This window comes from Ictidomys tridecemlineatus, chromosome 6, assembly GCF_052094955.1.
Source record: "Ictidomys tridecemlineatus isolate mIctTri1 chromosome 6, mIctTri1.hap1, whole genome shotgun sequence".
NCBI lineage: Eukaryota > Metazoa > Chordata > Mammalia > Rodentia > Sciuridae > Ictidomys > Ictidomys tridecemlineatus.
Window position 1 is genome coordinate 107,503,103 of NC_135482.1, and position 17,325 is coordinate 107,520,427.

The 17,325-nt window shown below is 46.6% G+C and overlaps 1 protein-coding gene across 50 annotated transcripts in view; it reads right to left on the bottom strand.

The window, feature by feature from the left end:
- Positions 1 to 17,325, bottom strand: part of Cacna1c (calcium voltage-gated channel subunit alpha1 C) — a 625,112-nt gene that overhangs the window by 15,493 nt on the left and 592,294 nt on the right. For 29 of the 50 annotated variants that reach the window (XM_078015416.1, XM_078015421.1, XM_078015414.1 and 26 more), the window contains 9 exons: positions 13,178 to 13,343; positions 12,523 to 12,650; positions 11,725 to 11,821; positions 9,354 to 9,456; positions 4,819 to 4,920; positions 2,752 to 2,879; positions 2,175 to 2,309; positions 937 to 1,289; positions 322 to 348 (listed from right to left, as the gene is read on the bottom strand). In XM_078015416.1, coding sequence (XP_077871542.1) covers positions 322 to 348; positions 937 to 1,289; positions 2,175 to 2,309; positions 2,752 to 2,879; positions 4,819 to 4,920; positions 9,354 to 9,456; positions 11,725 to 11,821; positions 12,523 to 12,650; positions 13,178 to 13,343 — 1,239 coding nt within the window. The remainder of the gene's footprint in view (positions 1 to 321; positions 349 to 936; positions 1,290 to 2,174; positions 2,310 to 2,751; positions 2,880 to 4,818; positions 4,921 to 9,353; positions 9,457 to 11,724; positions 11,822 to 12,522; positions 12,651 to 13,177; positions 13,344 to 17,325) is intronic. The other 21 variants (XM_078015458.1, XM_078015445.1, XM_078015447.1 and 18 more) reach the window with 1 other exon arrangement.

Below are 17,325 nucleotides of genomic sequence, written 5' to 3' on the forward strand. Positions count from 1 at the left end.
GGGACAGGAAAACTAGCAGGCAAGTATGCTGCTCCTTGGGCGGAAGCAGCTTCAGGACATATGTCCAGAGGTTTAGCAAGAAACTCACATTTCTTGATTACTATGTGAGCTGGAGGGCAGGAAAAAAGGTGATTTGCCCAAAAACCTGGTATGCTGGGGATCTGTCCAGCCTCCTAGGGCCTCACTATACTACTCTGGAAGAGCAGCACAATCAAGGATGATGTGGCAAGAAGCAGAGGAGTGTCCTCTCCCACCCTGGCCTCGGGGAGCAGGCAGCCCAGGCTGTACTTCTGGGGCCCAGAGCACAGAAGAGGCACCTACCGTCCCAGTATCTCATAGCAGTGTGTCCTACAGCACAGGGCCAGGTGGGGAGAAAAGAGCAAGTCAGGAGGTGGGATTCACCATTAAGACCTCCAGGAATGATCCTACCTACCCTGGGGCAGATAGGTCAGTGCTACAGAAAAGGGCCACCTGCCACCAGAAAGCAAGATGGGGCTGATGAGGGGTTTTGAAGAAAAGACTTTCACTCACTTGAGACTTCCTGTCTCAAGTGAGTGAAAGGCCAGGTTTGGGCAGAGGTTTGGGAAAGGGTAGAGGGGATGGTTTCTGTCACATAGCCCGGATTCACATGTCTCAGAGGATCACAGTCCAGTATGCATTCACTCAGGAAGGTTGAGAGGAGAGGGCTCTGTCAGAGGCCCGGCACCTTAGGACACAGCTGGCCCACGGGATGACGCTGGTTTATCCTGTGTGTGGCTGCCATGTTGAACCAAGAGCTCGATTTGGATGGCAGCCTGGCCCCTACGTCTCTCGCTGGGTTCTGGGGCAGCAGCCTCTAACTGAGGCTTGAAGGTTGGGTGGTGGCCTGAGGGCCAAATTGTTCTCCACCCTGGTGTGGCCCAGGCTAGGCTGCAGGGTGCCCACCCTCCTGCTTACCTCCTGGAGTTGAGCTTCCAGGCAGCCTCCTGCACCCGGATGGCAGGAGACAAGGGGGGCCCATGGCCCTCCACGGTGCTGACTGTGCTGGGGTAGCCGCTGGGGCGGGGGAAGCGGCCTAGGGCGGTGTTGTTGGCATTGTTGATGTTGGCGTTGGAGCCGGTGGATGAGTAGCTGCTGGGGGTGAAAGTGGAGTCCACTAGTTTCTCGTGGGAGGGCGATTCAGTGTCGCCTTGGTTGTTACCCGCCTTGTTGATGTGCAGCGGGCGCTGGGTGGTGAAGGTCTGTGGGAAGGCGCCCCGGCTGTCGCTTTGGTAGTAGTTGACATGGTTGACCAGCAGGCCCCCGGCCCTCTGTAGGCAAGACGGGAGAGTGGATGGAGGAAAAGACCCCTGACTGCCTCTCCTTCTTTGAGGGAGAAACCTTGGGCAGGCGGGGCAGGGAAGCACAGGCCATGGGAACCTTGTCTGCCCGCTATAGGGTCAAATTTCCAGGGTCTTGGTGGGGGACAGGTGCAACAGGGCCTGGTTCTACCATGGTTGGTAGCTTCCCCCTCGCTATAGAAGGAATTTTAGCCAAACTCCTTTGGGATGAGGCGGGTAGCTCAAATTAGTGATGAGAGCCCAAGGTAAAAGTTGTGGTCTTCTGGCCCAGCCAGGTTTAATTGCCACTGATGGGTCAGCCTTGGTCTGTAGGAGAGCAGAGGGAGGCCCGGAGGGGACCTCAGTGACCCAGATAGCACATGCCCATCTCCACAAAGTACCCACCACTGTCCTGGCCTCTGCCACCATGTGGGAACACAAGCCCAATATGGCCAGGTCTTCTGACTTTTTTTCCATGAAAAGATAGAAGTCCAGATTTTTACTTGGACGTGCCAGATGTTCAAGTATCGGCAAACAAAAGAGGTCAGCAGATGAGAGGTGGCCCACAGGCTACCACTCTGCAACTCCTACTGTAGAAGTTCCTCCCAGGAAACATTGCCCTTAGGAACATGTCTCCTCCCCAGTTCTCTGAGAGCCAAAGATGCTCAGAGCTGCCATCCTGAGAGGACTGATGTGACAAGGAGTCGGGTTTGAAGAGGCCATCCTCTGCAGAATGAGGAGACAGCTGAGCGGAAGGGCTTGGAGCCACCACAGAGTTAAGCCTTTCTTTCTGGGTTTTCTTAGCAGAACCCCAGCCCACCCCTCTTTTGCTTCAAGATGAACTTGGTAAAGAAGCGTGTGACTCTCAGCACCTACCCTGAAGATGTCGTCTTCGGAGGCAGCAGACACAGCCTCCTTCATGGCCTTGTCCAGCTCTTCCTCGGCAGTCAGATCTCCAGAGATGGCCCTTCGGATCTCAGGCCCGATGTCGTGCAGTGTACGCAAGCCAGCCTGGAACCCAGAGGGACATGTGAGGACCCTGGTCCTGCTCCATGACCCTAGTGCTCCTCCACCCAGCCACTCTACCCAGCAGGGGGCTTCTGAACCCGATGGGCTTCCCAGGGACCCCTATTGTCACCCTGGGGTGGAAGATTCCATTCATCCGTCTGGGAGGAGTGAAGGCATGCTCAGAAGGCCACCAGTGATCAGGGGCTGTCTGAGCTCAGCAGAGTGCATGGGAATTCTGGGGTTGCCCGGAAAACAGGCAGGAGTGTGCAGGGCAGGGGAGGGAAGGGGGTTTGTCACCCCCCTCACATCTGCCTTCAGAAAGGATCAGTGCTTTCAGGAAGTTTTCTGCTCAGCCTCCTGGTGAGAGATCTGGGCCCTGCCCAGGGCCTGAGGAGGGCCACCAGGACCATCCTTGGGGTGTGGATCCCTCCTGCCAGACCCTCACCTGCAGTGACAGGGCGTTCCTCTGGGAGGGCTTTCCCACAAGCCCTTGCTCTTTACGCTTCTTGAATTTCCGGAAGTATTCTTGGATCAGGAAAGTGGCATAAAATTTGCCAACTGTAACCTCGTCATCTGAGACACACAGAGAGGAGAAATTGAGGGGAAATGGAGATTCAGTTAAACTTCGTTAATTTACTTTTTAGCATCCAAACTTTTACTTTTTCAACTTAATTTTTTTGGCTTAAAAAGAGTAAAAGCAAATATAAAGGAATATGGTGAAAAGTCTCTCTCTTACCACATTCCCATCTGCTTAGTGATTTTCCTTTTAGTAGCTAACCATTTTTATTAGCTTCTTAAATATTTTTATAGAAATTCTTCATGCAAATAAGCAAATATATTCTTATTCTTACTGAATATTATCCTCTCTCTCTCTCTCTCTTTCTTTTTTGGAGACAAGTTCTCACTACATTAAGACCAGGCTGATCTTGATTGAAATTCTGGGCTGAAACAATCTTTGTGCCTCAGCCTCCTGAGTAGCTGGGACTATCGATGCATACCACCACACCTGGGTGCTACATACTACAACTTTTTTTTTTTTTTTAACAGAAAAGTAGCCTATACTACTTGTGATTGTCAAAATCACTTCCTACCTTGCTTTTATTTTCCCCCTTGGTTTGCCATTACTAACCCTTATTTGATTCCACCTATGGTTGAATGGCATCTCCTAAACACAAACAGTTCTGCTTCAAGATTGGAGGGAGGGGTTGTTGTGAGCAACACCTTCCTCTTGTTGAAGTTTGTGTTCTTCTTCAAACCAGACAGATTGGGTTATCATACCACGTGTCCCTGCTGGGCTGGGTACCTGAGATCACACAGGATTAAATCAGTGTCTGTCTTGGGCATGAGCCAGATGGTAGGGAAGCCGTAAGTCCTGAAGGGAAATGTTTAATGCCCAGCAAGTCACCAGTTGCCCTATCTCCTGTGTTTTGTGATTGGGTTAAGTCTCTGGGCTTGTGGTGGCACACCTGCTCCTAGCTGTCCTTGAGAAGGGCCAACTCCATGACACTGATGGGCCTCCTTCTGGCAGGGCCTCATATCCACAGGGGAAGGGAACCTTGGTGATCTCTGTCTAGGGAAGTCAGAAGCACGTGTGAGGTCCTAGGCTCCCTCTGTCCCGGGCTCCTGCATCTGCTCTGGATGCACCATGCAACTAGGTGCATCCAGGTAATTAGCTTAGAATGTTAGTTCCTTGAGCAAACTTCACAGAAACGTTATAAACATTAAATAATTAAGTCATGTAAGATATCAGATGGCATTTGACCTATTCAGGTTTCTTAGCCCCAGTCTTGCTTTCCCTTTGGGAAGTGGTTTTCAACAGGGATTTCACTTCTTCAGGAAGTTTTGGACATGTGTGGGTGCATAAGAGCAAATTTCATAATTGATTTTAACTTCTTGCAGAGTTGTGCCTGAGCATTTATGCATTAAAAACATTTTTCTTTTAATATACTTTATATTGGAGTTAAAGCCCTTATTAACACATGTAGGAAGGTTACGTTATCAACAATTTTCATTTGAGATCATAGTAGGGGCAATCTAAATTATCTGTTATAAACAGGGACTTTTGCTTGGTAGAGATGAGGAGAACTGTCCTAGGATGAATGAAATAAATTTCAAAGAGAGGAGGGATCTCAGGGCATTTTCTTCCAGGTTTCTAGAATAATCTAGAACAATCAACTCAGTGGCTTACAGGGAAACCTTCAGGTTGTGGGGTTCCCTTGGAGGTTCAACCAAATCTCTAAGCATCACATCTATGCCTGTCCCCATAATGCAAAATGCAGATTGCAGCAGATTTCCAACCTGACAGTCTATATCTGAGTTTGTGCAGGGCATTGCACTCCAGTCTCTGGGAGAAGGGTCTGCAGAAAGGAAGCTCCGGCGAGCCCAGCGGCCTCAAGACGTAAGTCTCATGCTGCTGCCATGTTTCTAATGGTGCCAGAGCTGGAGTAGAGGAAGGCAGAGAAATCATGTGGGCTGGGCAGGTGGCTGAGATGTGGGCATCCAGGGCACTTACCACCTGCAGGAGGCACCACTTGGTCCAGCAGCTTCATGCTGGTCCTTTTCCAGATCTTCTTGATGATGGCCCGCAGCTCCTCATTGGCTTGCTCCAGGTTCCCTGAAGAAGAGGGTATGGGAGGCTGAAAATGATCATCAGCCCCTTGTGGCACCCTCCCAGGAGATGGGTCTCTGAATAAAGAGGGAAGCCGCTGCTGGAGGCCTTGGCTCCACACACCGCTCTGACTCATCAGCTTCTCTTTCCTTCTCAATGCTGCTTTTCTCCCCAGTCTTCCCATTTCCATTTCTATGCCCTTCCTCTTTCCATTTCCCTTTCTCTGTGTTTTCCTTCTTTCTTTCTTTCCTTCTGGGCCCTGTCCAGTGCCATTCCTTTTTCCCCTCCTCCCCACCTGTCGCTCAGGCCAGCCTGCGGGGGCACTCAGAGATGAAGAGCCTGAACTGAGCTGCAGTCCCCCAACCCCCCAACCCCTGACAGCCTAGGCAAGCATACATCCCCAGCCTCCTTTCTCCCCTTTAATTTGAGACAGACTCTCACTAAGTTGCTTAGGATCTTGCTAAGTTGCCGAGGTAGGCCTCAAACTTATCATCTTCCTGCCCCAGCCTCCTGGGTGCCTGAGATTACAGGGGTAAGCCACAGGACACAGGCTTGACAGTGGTGGAAAAGGAAAGCTGAGACCTGTACCCATTAGAGTGAGGTGCTAGGCAGGATTCTAGATGCTATGCAAGATACCTGCCCGACCCTGCCACCATACACACGATGCATCATCCCTGGGCCTGAGGATAAGATGGATTTAACTCTTGCAATTAGATTACGTCATAGGGCACCTATGACGGTCAGCCAGGAAGATCTCTGTGGGCCTGACCTAATCATATGAGCCCTTTAAAAATTCAGGGTTCTCACCAGCTGGGAGCAGAGAGAAAATGAGAGGGATGGACCCTGGCTGGACTAGAAGAGCACAGATACCCATGCTATGGAACAAACTGAGATATTCTAGGAACTGAGAGTGGTTCCCAGCTGACAGCAAGCAGGCGAATGAGGATTACACACCCACAATGGCAGGAACTGAACATGTTCAACAATGTGAATGAACTCAGAGGTGGTATCTTCTTCAGAGCCTCCAGAAGGGCGCACAGCCTGGTTAATATTCTGATTGTGGTCTCCCAAGATCCTGAGCAGAGAACCTAGCTACTCCATGCTGGACTTCTGACTTACAGAACTGTGAGTTAATAACTGGGTGTTTTTTATTTTTTTATTTTTAAGTGTGTGGTAATTTGTTATCCAGGGTTAGGAAAGCAGTACAGGTGATGGATACTGCTATTACATGGAGATGCTGTAGGCCGTCAAGGAGAGCTCTGGGGTCAGACTGCTGGCATTCAAACCCAGGTCTGAAGCCACCCAGGAGAGCAAGCAGATGTGGCCATGGAGAGGGAGTGAGGGCTTCCGAGTTCTTCCTTAGAAGGTCAGATTCAATCAGTAGCTGAAGCCAGAGGACAACTTCTGGGCTTCCGTTGGAGGCCATCGATGAAGGAAGTCAGAGGTTTCTAATATACACAATCTGAGTCCCAATTAAAACAATGCTCAAATAAACTTCTGGACTGGGTTGAAGAGCATCCTCCCAAAATTCATGTCTACCTGGCTCCTTGGAATGTGGACTGAGCTGGAAAAGGGGTCCTCACAGATGTAACTAGTTAAGATGAGGTCATATAGGATATGACCTAGTATCCTTACACAAAGCAGAGAGGCACACAGGGACACACGGGGAAGGTCATGTGAAGAGGGAGGTAAAGAGGCAGTGACACAGCTGTGAGCCCAGGAGAGCCAGTGTCACTAGCTACCACCAGAAGCTTCAAGAGAAGCAGGCGCAGCTCCTCCTAGTCTTTAGCTGGGACCCACCTGCCTGTACCTTACTTCTAAAAGATTTCTGGTTCCCTGAATTGTGAGGGAGTAAGTTCTTCTGTTTTAAGCCACCTGGTTTCTGATCATTTGTTATAGAAGACCCAGGAAACAAACAGAGGTCTTCATTTATCGTCATAATGATCTATGTGCTGGGCAGTGTCACTGCCCGTTGCTTTGTATCATCAAAGTATTTTTAAGGCTTGCTACTGGGAAGAGTGCTGGTTCTCCAAAGTCAGTGTGAACTTCTCTCACTTCCTTCCACTCACAAAAGCCGGAAGGGCCAAGGCCGCTCTAAGTCTTCTCCTCACAAATTTATGTTTTCTCACCTTTCTTTCCTTTGTCTCCAAGTCTTGATTTTAACAAGTCTACGGAGAGCCTGGAGGATCACCCTCAAATGTATGCACAGGTGCGTTGGCGGCTATTCTGAGATGTCTGTTTCAAAGATTTTCTTGAATTCTGGACTTGGCTAAAGTTCCCAGAGGCTGGCTTCTCCTCTTGTCTCTGGATAAGTCTGGTTACAGCAAACTTGGTGCTACTGCTGGTGGCACTTTGTTGGGACCTGGTTTGCAGACAGTGCAGCTTCAACACTGCTCAATCAGCAATTTTTGTTTCTCTATGGAACCCAAACTTTCAGCCTTAGTTTACACCAAGTTTCTAGTAGTCAGTGTCTTCCTTTATGGGAAGAGAAAACCCTTCCCCTGAACATAAATGAAATAATAGACATGGTTGAAAATTTGGAAAGAACAGAATTAAAGGAAGAAGATTCTGTCACTCAGTGATATTCCGTATTAATGTATTAACAACTTTCCTTCTGATTTTCTTCTATTGTGCACTACATGTCTACCTAATTCTTTTTAGCTAGAAATAGGCCTATTCATAGCCATTTTGGATTGAGTTATTGCATTGATACCAATGGCATGCTTTTTAGCCTTTGCTTTCTTTTTTCAGCAAGATTTGACCTGTGTTTAATTTTAAAAATTAGCTCATAATTTTGACAGGCATGTTGCTGGACAGGCTCTCATTTCCCTTCCTTTCAGAGGTTTTTCTGCTATTCTCTGGAAAGATTTAACGGAAAGAAGGCACCTCTCCTGGTGATGCACTGAACTAAATTCTCAGATGTCATCACCTTTATCTATTTTACAAATGAAGACAGAATAAAGAATCACATGCATGTTGGTGAGAGAGCTGAGATGCAGACACAAACCTCCCATCTCCCTCCTTACTGCCCCTTCTGTGGCACCAAAGGAAAACACTGGCTGGCAGCCCGGGCTCCTGGGTGAAGTGTAAGAAGGGGAAGAAAACACGCTGCTTGCCTCATGTGTGTCTTCTCCTATTACTGCACCAGTGGGTGTCAGACTCCAGCTCACACACAAATCATCCACGCAGCTGGTCCACAGTGCAGATTCCTGGCCCTAGTCACAGACACTCAGGTTTGGTGAATCCAAGCTGGTACCAGAACTCAGCTTTGACCAAGTCTCAAGAGCTAATCCTGTGGCTCATGGTCTTTCGACCACACTCTAAGAAGCACTGAATGGCTACAGGCTCTTGGAGAATAAGGGCATGTTTTGAGACACATTTTATACAGACTTTTGCAGAGTGGTTCAGATATAGATAACAGATGACCTAAACTAGGGTCACTGCTAGCCCACAAGGTGCCTCTGTGCAAACTAGAAGGGACCCACTGGAAGTGGCTTGTGTGTGTGTGGACCATAGGCTGAGGAGTGTAGCCCAGGTAGGACCTTAACCCCTACTGTCAAGGAGCTGATCACCTTGTGCCAGGGACAGCACGCACAATGGTATGCGATGACCTCCACCATAGTTACCACCTGTCATTATGTCCCCTTCCCAACATGAGTCCTTTTAATTTCAAAAGAGAGTTGAGCATTTGAGAGACCCACCTGTAGCCAGTGCAAATCCCTCCAGGGCTCAGTCTTGCTTCAGGTAACAATCATCCCCTTTTGTATTTTGAACTATACCCTAGACATCAAGTCAACACCCAGAATAATTTCTAATGGAGAAGGAGAGCTCAAGATAAATAAACCGGAGGCCAAGAAGTCATTGAGAAACAAAGAAAACATGAGTGGGCAGGGCCTCCTTAAGACCCAGTGTTGTGATCTGGATGTGAGACAGTGCAAGAAGGTTCAGAGGACAAATGACTGGATTAGGAGAGCCTTAACCCAATCAGTGAATTAATCCCCCTGATGGGATTAGCTGGTTGGTGATTGAGGCAGGTAGGATGTGGCTGGAGGAGGTGAGTCATGGGGGGGGGTGTGCCTTTGTATGTGGTGAGTGGAGATCTCTCTCTGCTCTCTGATCATCATGTGAGGAGCTTCCCTCCACCATACTCTTCTGTCATGTTGCTCGGCCTCACCTGGAGCCCTGAGGAATGCAGCCAGCTGCCTATGGACTGAGACCTCTGAAACTAGCAGCCCACAAATAAACTTTTCCTCCCTTACAATTGTTGTGGTCAGGATTTTTAATCACAGCAACTCAGAAAGCAGGTTATCATGTCTCACTGCTCTGAGCTGTACTGGGTGGGAAGGTCCCCGAGCACTTTGCAGGCTGCTGAGCTCCTCTCTGATTGGTTGGCTGGACCTTCCAAGTGCCTCTTCCAGTGGTCCATGGATGGTCCTTACCTTCTGTCTTGATCCTCAGGGCTGTCCTGACCAGGGCAAACAGGGTGGCATTGAACATGACTGTCCCATCGCTGTTCAGAGGCATGTTCATGGAGACCAGACGCTGGAGGGGAGAGGAGGCAAAGTCAGAGATTATGGTTCTCAAAGGCCCTACACAACCAGCACGGTGGAAATGCTGGGAGGGTGCCTGGTGACTTGTGTGGGTGCTGCTGGGAGTGGGTGGGTGTGAAGCGTGGGTTGCCGCAATGTACTCAAAACCTTCTCTGGGGAGAATCTGGGCTTTGCTGTGAGAACTCTTGCCCTTCTCCACAGAGTAGGGGACGATGGAATGTGTCCCTGACCTTCGCTTCCACAAAGGGATGTTAAGCCCACCCTCCCTGCTGTCCCGCCCAGTGCAGCTCAGCCCCGGGGTGTGCTTCTGCTGGCAATGAAGGGCAGCTGTGCACCAGGCACCGGGGGCAGCCTCCTGCCAGACAGCGTCCCAAACCCCAGGGAAGACAGGATGAGGGAGGGTCGCTTGGGGGAGGTGCAGAGCAGCCTCTTTCCATGTGTTGAAAAATTCATCTCTACATCAAGCCGCGCCAGAGGCTTGCCGACTCCAGGTAGGGTGGTATGCCTCTTCCCTCTTTCCCCCCTCCCCAATGTCCTTCCACGGCCCTGTGCTCTGTGAGGGGCTGCCAGCACACGAGGTCATTGTGAGAAGGAGCATCGTGACGCTCATCATGGAGTCCACACCAGGGTGTGGTCAAGGAGGCTGCTTCTCAGACCACATGGGGTCCTCCTGTTGACCTTGTGCCAGGAAGTGTTGTCCTTTCCTGAGACACTGGGTGTTTCTGAGTCTCACGGGCAGTGTGAGTTGGAAAGCATAAAGCCCTGCACTCAGACCTCCTAGTCCTGGAGGTTCCATGGGTCCTTTTCCCATCGTGCCTCTACTTTACACTGATCTGTGCTTGTTAGGGTTTGGATCTCAAATGCTCCCAAAGGCCCATGTGCTAAAGGACTGGTCACCAGTCTGTGGCACTTTTGGGAGGTGGTGGAACTTTTAGGAGGTGGGACCTCATGGAAGGAAGTTAGGTCATTGGGGGCATGCTCTTGAAGGGGCTATTGGGACCCCAGCTCCTTCCTGTCTCTTTGCTTCCTGACCACCATGGGGTGAGTAGTTTTCCTCCATCATGGACTCCTGTCATGGTGTACTGGGCCACCACAGGCCCAGATCATCAAGGCCAAGGGACCATGGACTGAAACTGTGAGCCAATAATAATTTGGCTTTATAATAAATCTTTTCTCAGTTATTTTGTCACAGTGATGGGAAGCTAACAGAGTGCTCTTTATCTCTCATATTTTCTATAACTTGAATAAAACAAAGCCAAGCAGAAGGCTCCATAATCTCTCTCTTCTCCATTTTCTATGAGTGGATTATCCACAGACCTGAATCCTTCCACCATTTGGGTTTTTCCCCGATGCAGCTCTTTGGCCTCATTTCCCCCCCAGCTCTTTCTCAGCTCATTATTATTCCAACAGGGAGTAAAAAGTGGTGAGAAAGGAGGTGGCATGGGAGGTGAAAGAAGAGGGGCAGGAGTGGGAGTGACATTCCTCAGCAATCACTGGGCTGCAGGATTGGAGCTACAACGAGGCAAGAGAGGGGTCAGGGCTGAGAATGATGCTCAATCTCAGGGTCAGGCAGAGGTGTGTCTAACAGAACTTAGTATTTTTATCTTTTTTTTTCAATATTTATTTTTTGGGTATAAATGGACACACACAACGCCTTTATTTTTATGTGGTGCTGAGGATTGAACCCGGGTCCCGCCTGTGCTAGGCAAGCGCTCCACCGCTGAGCCACAATCCCAGCCCCAGTATTTTTATCTGATTTCTTAGACTCACTTATTTCATAGACTTGGTGACACTGCCACTTTTACCAGTGGCAGAATCTCTCTTTGGCAAAATTCTGAGTGTCTGAGTGATTTTTCATAAAATATTAGTGCTTTGCAGATCCCTGAAGTCAAGGCATGGCCTCTCTATTGGCCCTCCGGCTCCTGGGAAAGAACTCCGCACCCATCACTCCAAGCTGGAGGTCCTGCAGGAGGCCAGGTGCTCCAGCCTGCTGGGCAGACCAAGTCCTTAATTCAGACAGGACACAGGGCTCACTGGGACATGAGGCATTCAGCCTGTAGTTCCTTTACTGCATGTGAGAACTTAGATCTAGAGGGATCCTTACAATACAACCTGCCCGGACTCATTTCTTTAGACACATTCATTATTATCTCTATTCCCTGAAGGATCTCTGGTCTGACCAAGGTCACAAGGTAAACAGGCATCTCGCCTCCCATATTTTCTCTTTCTCCCAACCCCCAGAACAGAGGTTGCTTCTTACTTTGCAGGCCACACGATGAGGACACAGCTTCCCAAACCCCAGGGGGGGCTGAATACGCCGGAGGAGGGTCACCACGTCTAGGTGTTTGATGCGACCCCTGCAAGGGGAAGGAGAGGAGGGGAAGAATGGTCAGGGTCATGGATTCTGTCTGCAGCCCAGGATTCATGTATCAGGGGGGTGGGGGGTCTACCTACAGAGGGGTACTCTCCATACTGTGGCCTTTCTGGTTAAATAGGGCACACTGCAGAATTGCATCGTAAAATCCCCCAAACAATACAAAAATCAATGTGCATATGTTAAGATTTTAATGGACAATTTTCTGTCTATGCTATGTGCCAGGTGGAAGGGATTTCAGTCGTGCAATTAAATTCCTCAGTATGTACTCAGCACACTAACCATCTGACCAAAAGGAATTTATGGGGGCTGGGGATATAGCTCAGTTGATAGAGTGCTTGCCTTGCATGCACAAGGCCCTGAGTTCCATCCCCAGCACCCCCCCACACACAAAAAAAGGAATTTATGGGATGTCATTCAAAGATGATCAACAGATGAGGGTATCCTTAGACCTGAGGTCAGGAATAGAGTCAAGATCTTCTTAGCCCTAAATATCCTGAGTGAGTACTTACTAGTTATTCCTGATGCTAGTGTCTCCTGCCCTTCCATCAACTGACATGTTCTCAACTTAGTCAAAGGGTCTTGGCCTCTTGCAGGCTTTTGACAGCTCAGTGTTTCCCACTGATCCGCCCAGTGCTGACCCATCATGGACGTCTTCCACAGGATTTCCCTCAGGGAACTTACTTGGCCTCAGGGTCATACTCTGCCCAGATCCTCTTAAATTCATCCAGGTGGTGGGGACCCAGGATTGACCAGTCCCTTGTCAGGTAGTCAAAGTTGTCCATGATGACAGCTACAAAGAGGTTGATGATCTGCAGGGAACAGTAGGTACCGTGAGGGGCTTCACAAGGACTTTCTTACACACTTGCCACTTGAACCCACCTTGCCAGCCCAGGCGTGGCAGAAGCCAACATTTCTAAATACCAGAAATACATCAGCATGTAAAACACTGGCCCTAGAACTTGGGTCTCATGACATGAGCATGACTCACTGCCCTGAGCACTGTGTGGGGTGACCCCTACCTGTAGGCTGGGCAGCTTCCAGAGGGTGGCTTTATCTGCCACCTTTCTCTCACTCCTCATCAAGGTGCCAAAATGTGTAAGTTTCTGCTGAGCCTTAACACATCCCCTTTGTCCTCTGGGAATGTGAACAAAAAGGAGGATGGCCGAGTTTGCCTGGCCCAGTCTTCCTGATCTTCTCCCAGTGTGGCTGGACATTACAACTGACTTAGTGTCCCCAAGCCATCTTCTATGTATTGCCCTGACAGTAAGCTGCAGAGTCTAGGGGCTGCCCTGAGACTGTCCTAGTTTCCTGGGGCTTGCAAGTCCCCCTAACTTACCAGGAAGGCACAGAGCATGTAGAAGCTGATGAAGTAGAAGACGGCGAAGCTGCTGCCACAGGGCGTCTCTCCCTCTGTGCTGTTACTGGGCTCGGATTCTGGGGCACACTTCTTGCCTGGCATGCAGGCCAGCATAATGTCCTGCCAGGCCTCCCCCGTGGCACACCTGGAGGAGAGGCAAGAGGCCCTAGCACCCATGTAGCCAATCTTATACGTGCAATTGAAACTCTTTTGGCATCCTTCCCAGGAAACAAATGTGGTATTTATCACTCCCTGAGTGCTCAGATATGCTCACCAAATATGAAAACATTCAGCATCATTCTGAATGTTCTAAAGCTTTATACAAGGTAGTAACAAATTGTACCCTTTCTGCAAATTTGCTGTTTTTGTAATCCATGCAAAGTTTTTGAGATTTAACCATTTGGATACATTTTAGCTCTAGTTTATTTTAATTGCAATACAGGAGTACATTTAATGACCATGCCATTGAAATTAAAAATCACCCTCCTGTTGAGAGACATCTAGGTTTTTCAATTAAAATTTTTTTCTATTATAATTAACACTGTGAAGACCAGGCATGTCCACATCTCAGGCATCTGCCCAGGGGTGGGATTGCCAGATGAAGACACATGTGTTTTCATATTTACTAGGTGGTGCATGTTCTCCAGTGCAGACTCCTTTCACAGTGTAGGAGAAATGCCATTCTCCACAGACCCATCAGCTCTTAGTGGATTTTAAAGTGTGTCGCTCACATGACAGTGTGAAATGGTACTTCATTGCTGTTTTTGTTCAGTTTTAACACCCCCAGTGGGTTGAGAAATTCAATTTCACCTTCTGTTGAATTGCATGTTCCTGTTTTTGCTTGTTGATTCATGAGTTGTCTTCCTCTCCATTTGTTGGGTCCTTTAGGTGGTTTTTAGGACCATCCTTTGTTATTCATATGCATTTCAAGTATCTTCCTCCAGCCTGTGACTGGTCTGTCTCTAGGTTTTTTTTTTTAAATGGTATATTTTGGTAAACTTAAGTTTTTTATTTTAATGAGGTCAAATTTATAATTTTTTGCACTATGTTTGTGCTCTTTGCCTCTCATTTAATAAGTCTTTTCCTGTTCGAGGACATTGAGATATTCTCCTCAAGCTTCCAAAGTTTCATTTTTCACAATAACACATTAACCTGAATTTTATTTTGATATGAGGTAGGAATATGCTTTCATCTTTTTCTGCATAGATAACACTTTTCTTCATATGATTTGCCTACTGATTTGAAATAGCTCTTCTGATATAAATTCTATTTCCATAGACGTGTGAATCTTGTGCTAGTCTTTTCATTCTATTCCATAGGTTTACTTGCCAAGGAGCATTGGTACCATGTTGTCTTAATTATTATAGTTTATAGTGAACCTTGCTCTCTCATAGGGCATGAATTCCAGTTTCTTGTTTTTCATTTGTCTTGATTGTTCACTTTCTTTTTCTATTCCTTAGACACATTAGAATCAGTTCATCAAGTTCTATGAATAGTTCTATTGAGAGTCTTGTGGAATTGCATTAAAATTTAGATTAAGGAATCTTGACAACTTTAGGATATAAGGTCTTTCAGCCATGAACATGGCATCCATTTATGTAGTCCTTACTTAATGTCTTCAGTAAAATTTTATGATTTCCCCATATGCATCCCTTGTTACATTATTTCTAGATACCTTCTTTATTTTGTTGCATATTTAAAATGGTGCAGTTTGCCAGGCATGGTCCTATAAACCAATAGTCCCAGTTACTTGGGAGTGAAGCAGGATGATCCCTTAAGCCTAGGATTTTGATGCTAGCTTAGGCAACATAGTGAGACCCAGCTCAAACAAACAAACAAACAAAAAGATGCAGTTTTAAATTATATTAGTTTGTTATAGTGTAGAATAACTGATTTTATATACAGATTTGCTGAACTTTCTTCCTGGTTTCAACAGTTTATCTGTAGTTTCTCTTGTACATTCTGAACTGGCAATTTTTTTTTTTTTGCTTTTTTGTTTCTTATCTGATTCTTAACTTTCAATTTATTTTTCTTATTGCATTGGACAAAACTTGCAAAGAAATGAAATTAAATCACCAATATAATGTTTATATTATATTGCATTGGACAAAACTTGCAATATAATATTCCAGATCAGATTCTGATTTGACAGGCAGAAAGAGTGATAGTATAGGATCTTATCCATTATGTCTTCTGATTAGCTATTTCAAATACAATATAATAATTCTTCCTCTTTGTTAATTCCCCACTTTACTGATCCTATTCATTATTACAGAGATTTTTAATTATTTTGCTTGGATTTTCTACCTGGATTGGGCTGTCTTTTTTTTGTCGTTTTCAAACATTGACAATTATGTCAACACATTTTCTCTTCTCCTCTCTTCTCCTCTCCTCTTCCTGTTCTGGGGATTGAACCCAGTGAAGCACTCATACTGGGCAAGTACTCTATTGCTGAGCTACATCCCCAGTCCCATTCATATTTTCATTTTTATAACTTGTTTTTTCTCCTTCTCTTATTAATATTAGCTTTATGTTCATATTATGGGATGAATGTAGAGGTTTACTACCTCTTTCTAATCCTGAAAATTTTTATAATATAGGAATGGTCTATTCTTTTATAGTTTGTTAGAACTCACAAATAAAAATATCAAGGCTTGGGCCTTTTTGAAGGCTAAAATTTTGACAATTTTTTCAATTTTTATCATAGTTAATGCTATTTATTTATTTAGAGCATTCCAATGTTACATTGGTACCAACCTACATCTTATATGAGATGCCTATACTTACATCAAATCTATATTGAATCTGTGACAAGCCAGAAAACTGTTTACTGTTTTATTTGTGGAAAACCTTTTAAATGTTTTCTAAGCTTGCATTTTTTTCATTGATTACCGCTTTTATCAGTTAATGTTTTAATTTTTTTCTTAGCAGTTTTTATAATTTGTTTTTCCTTGTATAACAGCATTGACTTTATATTTTTAAATATATTGACATAAATTTGCTCATAATATCCTCACCCCCCCTTTTAAGGTCTAATCTTATTTGTTACATTTAGAAAATCTTGGTTTTGACTGGACTCAAACCTAGAGGTAGACGGTCTCAGAGAGTACAGCCTCTATCATTGGGCAGTCTGTTCCTGGCATTTTTCTTTGACCTCCTTCATTTTCTTGGCTCAATGTCTTGCATATTCTTTGGCCTCTTGCTTATTTTTCTTAGTATCCTGTTTCTTCAAGACAACATGGTGGTGTCTGTGTTGCAGCACGGGTGGAGGAACATGAGGCTAAATTGTGCACACTTGGGTTCTAGGTTTCTTACATTCTTTGTCTAGGGCTTTGCTGTAGTCTCTAGATCTGGGATGTCCCCTGAAGGCACCTGGTTGAAGGTTTGGTCCCTAGTCTGTGGCTCTGTTTGTGGAACCTTGAGGAGGTGGGGCCTAGGGGAGGGAGTGAAGTCACTGGGGTCATACACGGGAAGAAGATATAGGAAACCTGTCCCCTTCCTCACTTTCTTTGCTTCTTGGTCTCCATGAGTTGGGCAGCTCTGGTCCATCATGAGCTTTCTATCAGATGTTCTGTCTCACCACAGGCCCAAAGAAGTGAAGTTAAATAACCATAGACTGAAATCCCTGAAATCTTGGGCAGAAACAAACCTTTTTTCCTTTTCGTAAACCTTTATTTAATTTATTTATTTTTGTGTGATGCTAAGGATAGAACCCAGGGCCTCACCCATGCTCTACCACCGAGCTACAACCCCAAGCCATTTTTTCTCCTTATTTAGTGAATTTTCTCAGGCATTTTGGCACAGTGATGGAAATCTAACTTACACAGGTTTTTATAAACACACACACACACACACACACACACAGTTCACCTTGGTTTATCACAGGAATAGCCCTTACTCAGTTGCAGGTGCACACAGCTGTGCTTCCCAGGGAAACCTCAGTTTGTCATTCCAGCCACTGATTCAAACCACATAACTCTTCCGCCCTTTCCTGGGGGCGGGGGCAGAAGCCATGTCTGTGGCCATTCAATTCTCATGAACGGTACCAAGTTTATGTTCATGGTCTACTTTAATGAGTTTCTAACAGCAAGTGGCTGGAAAGATGCTCAGCATCTTCAAGTAGCTGA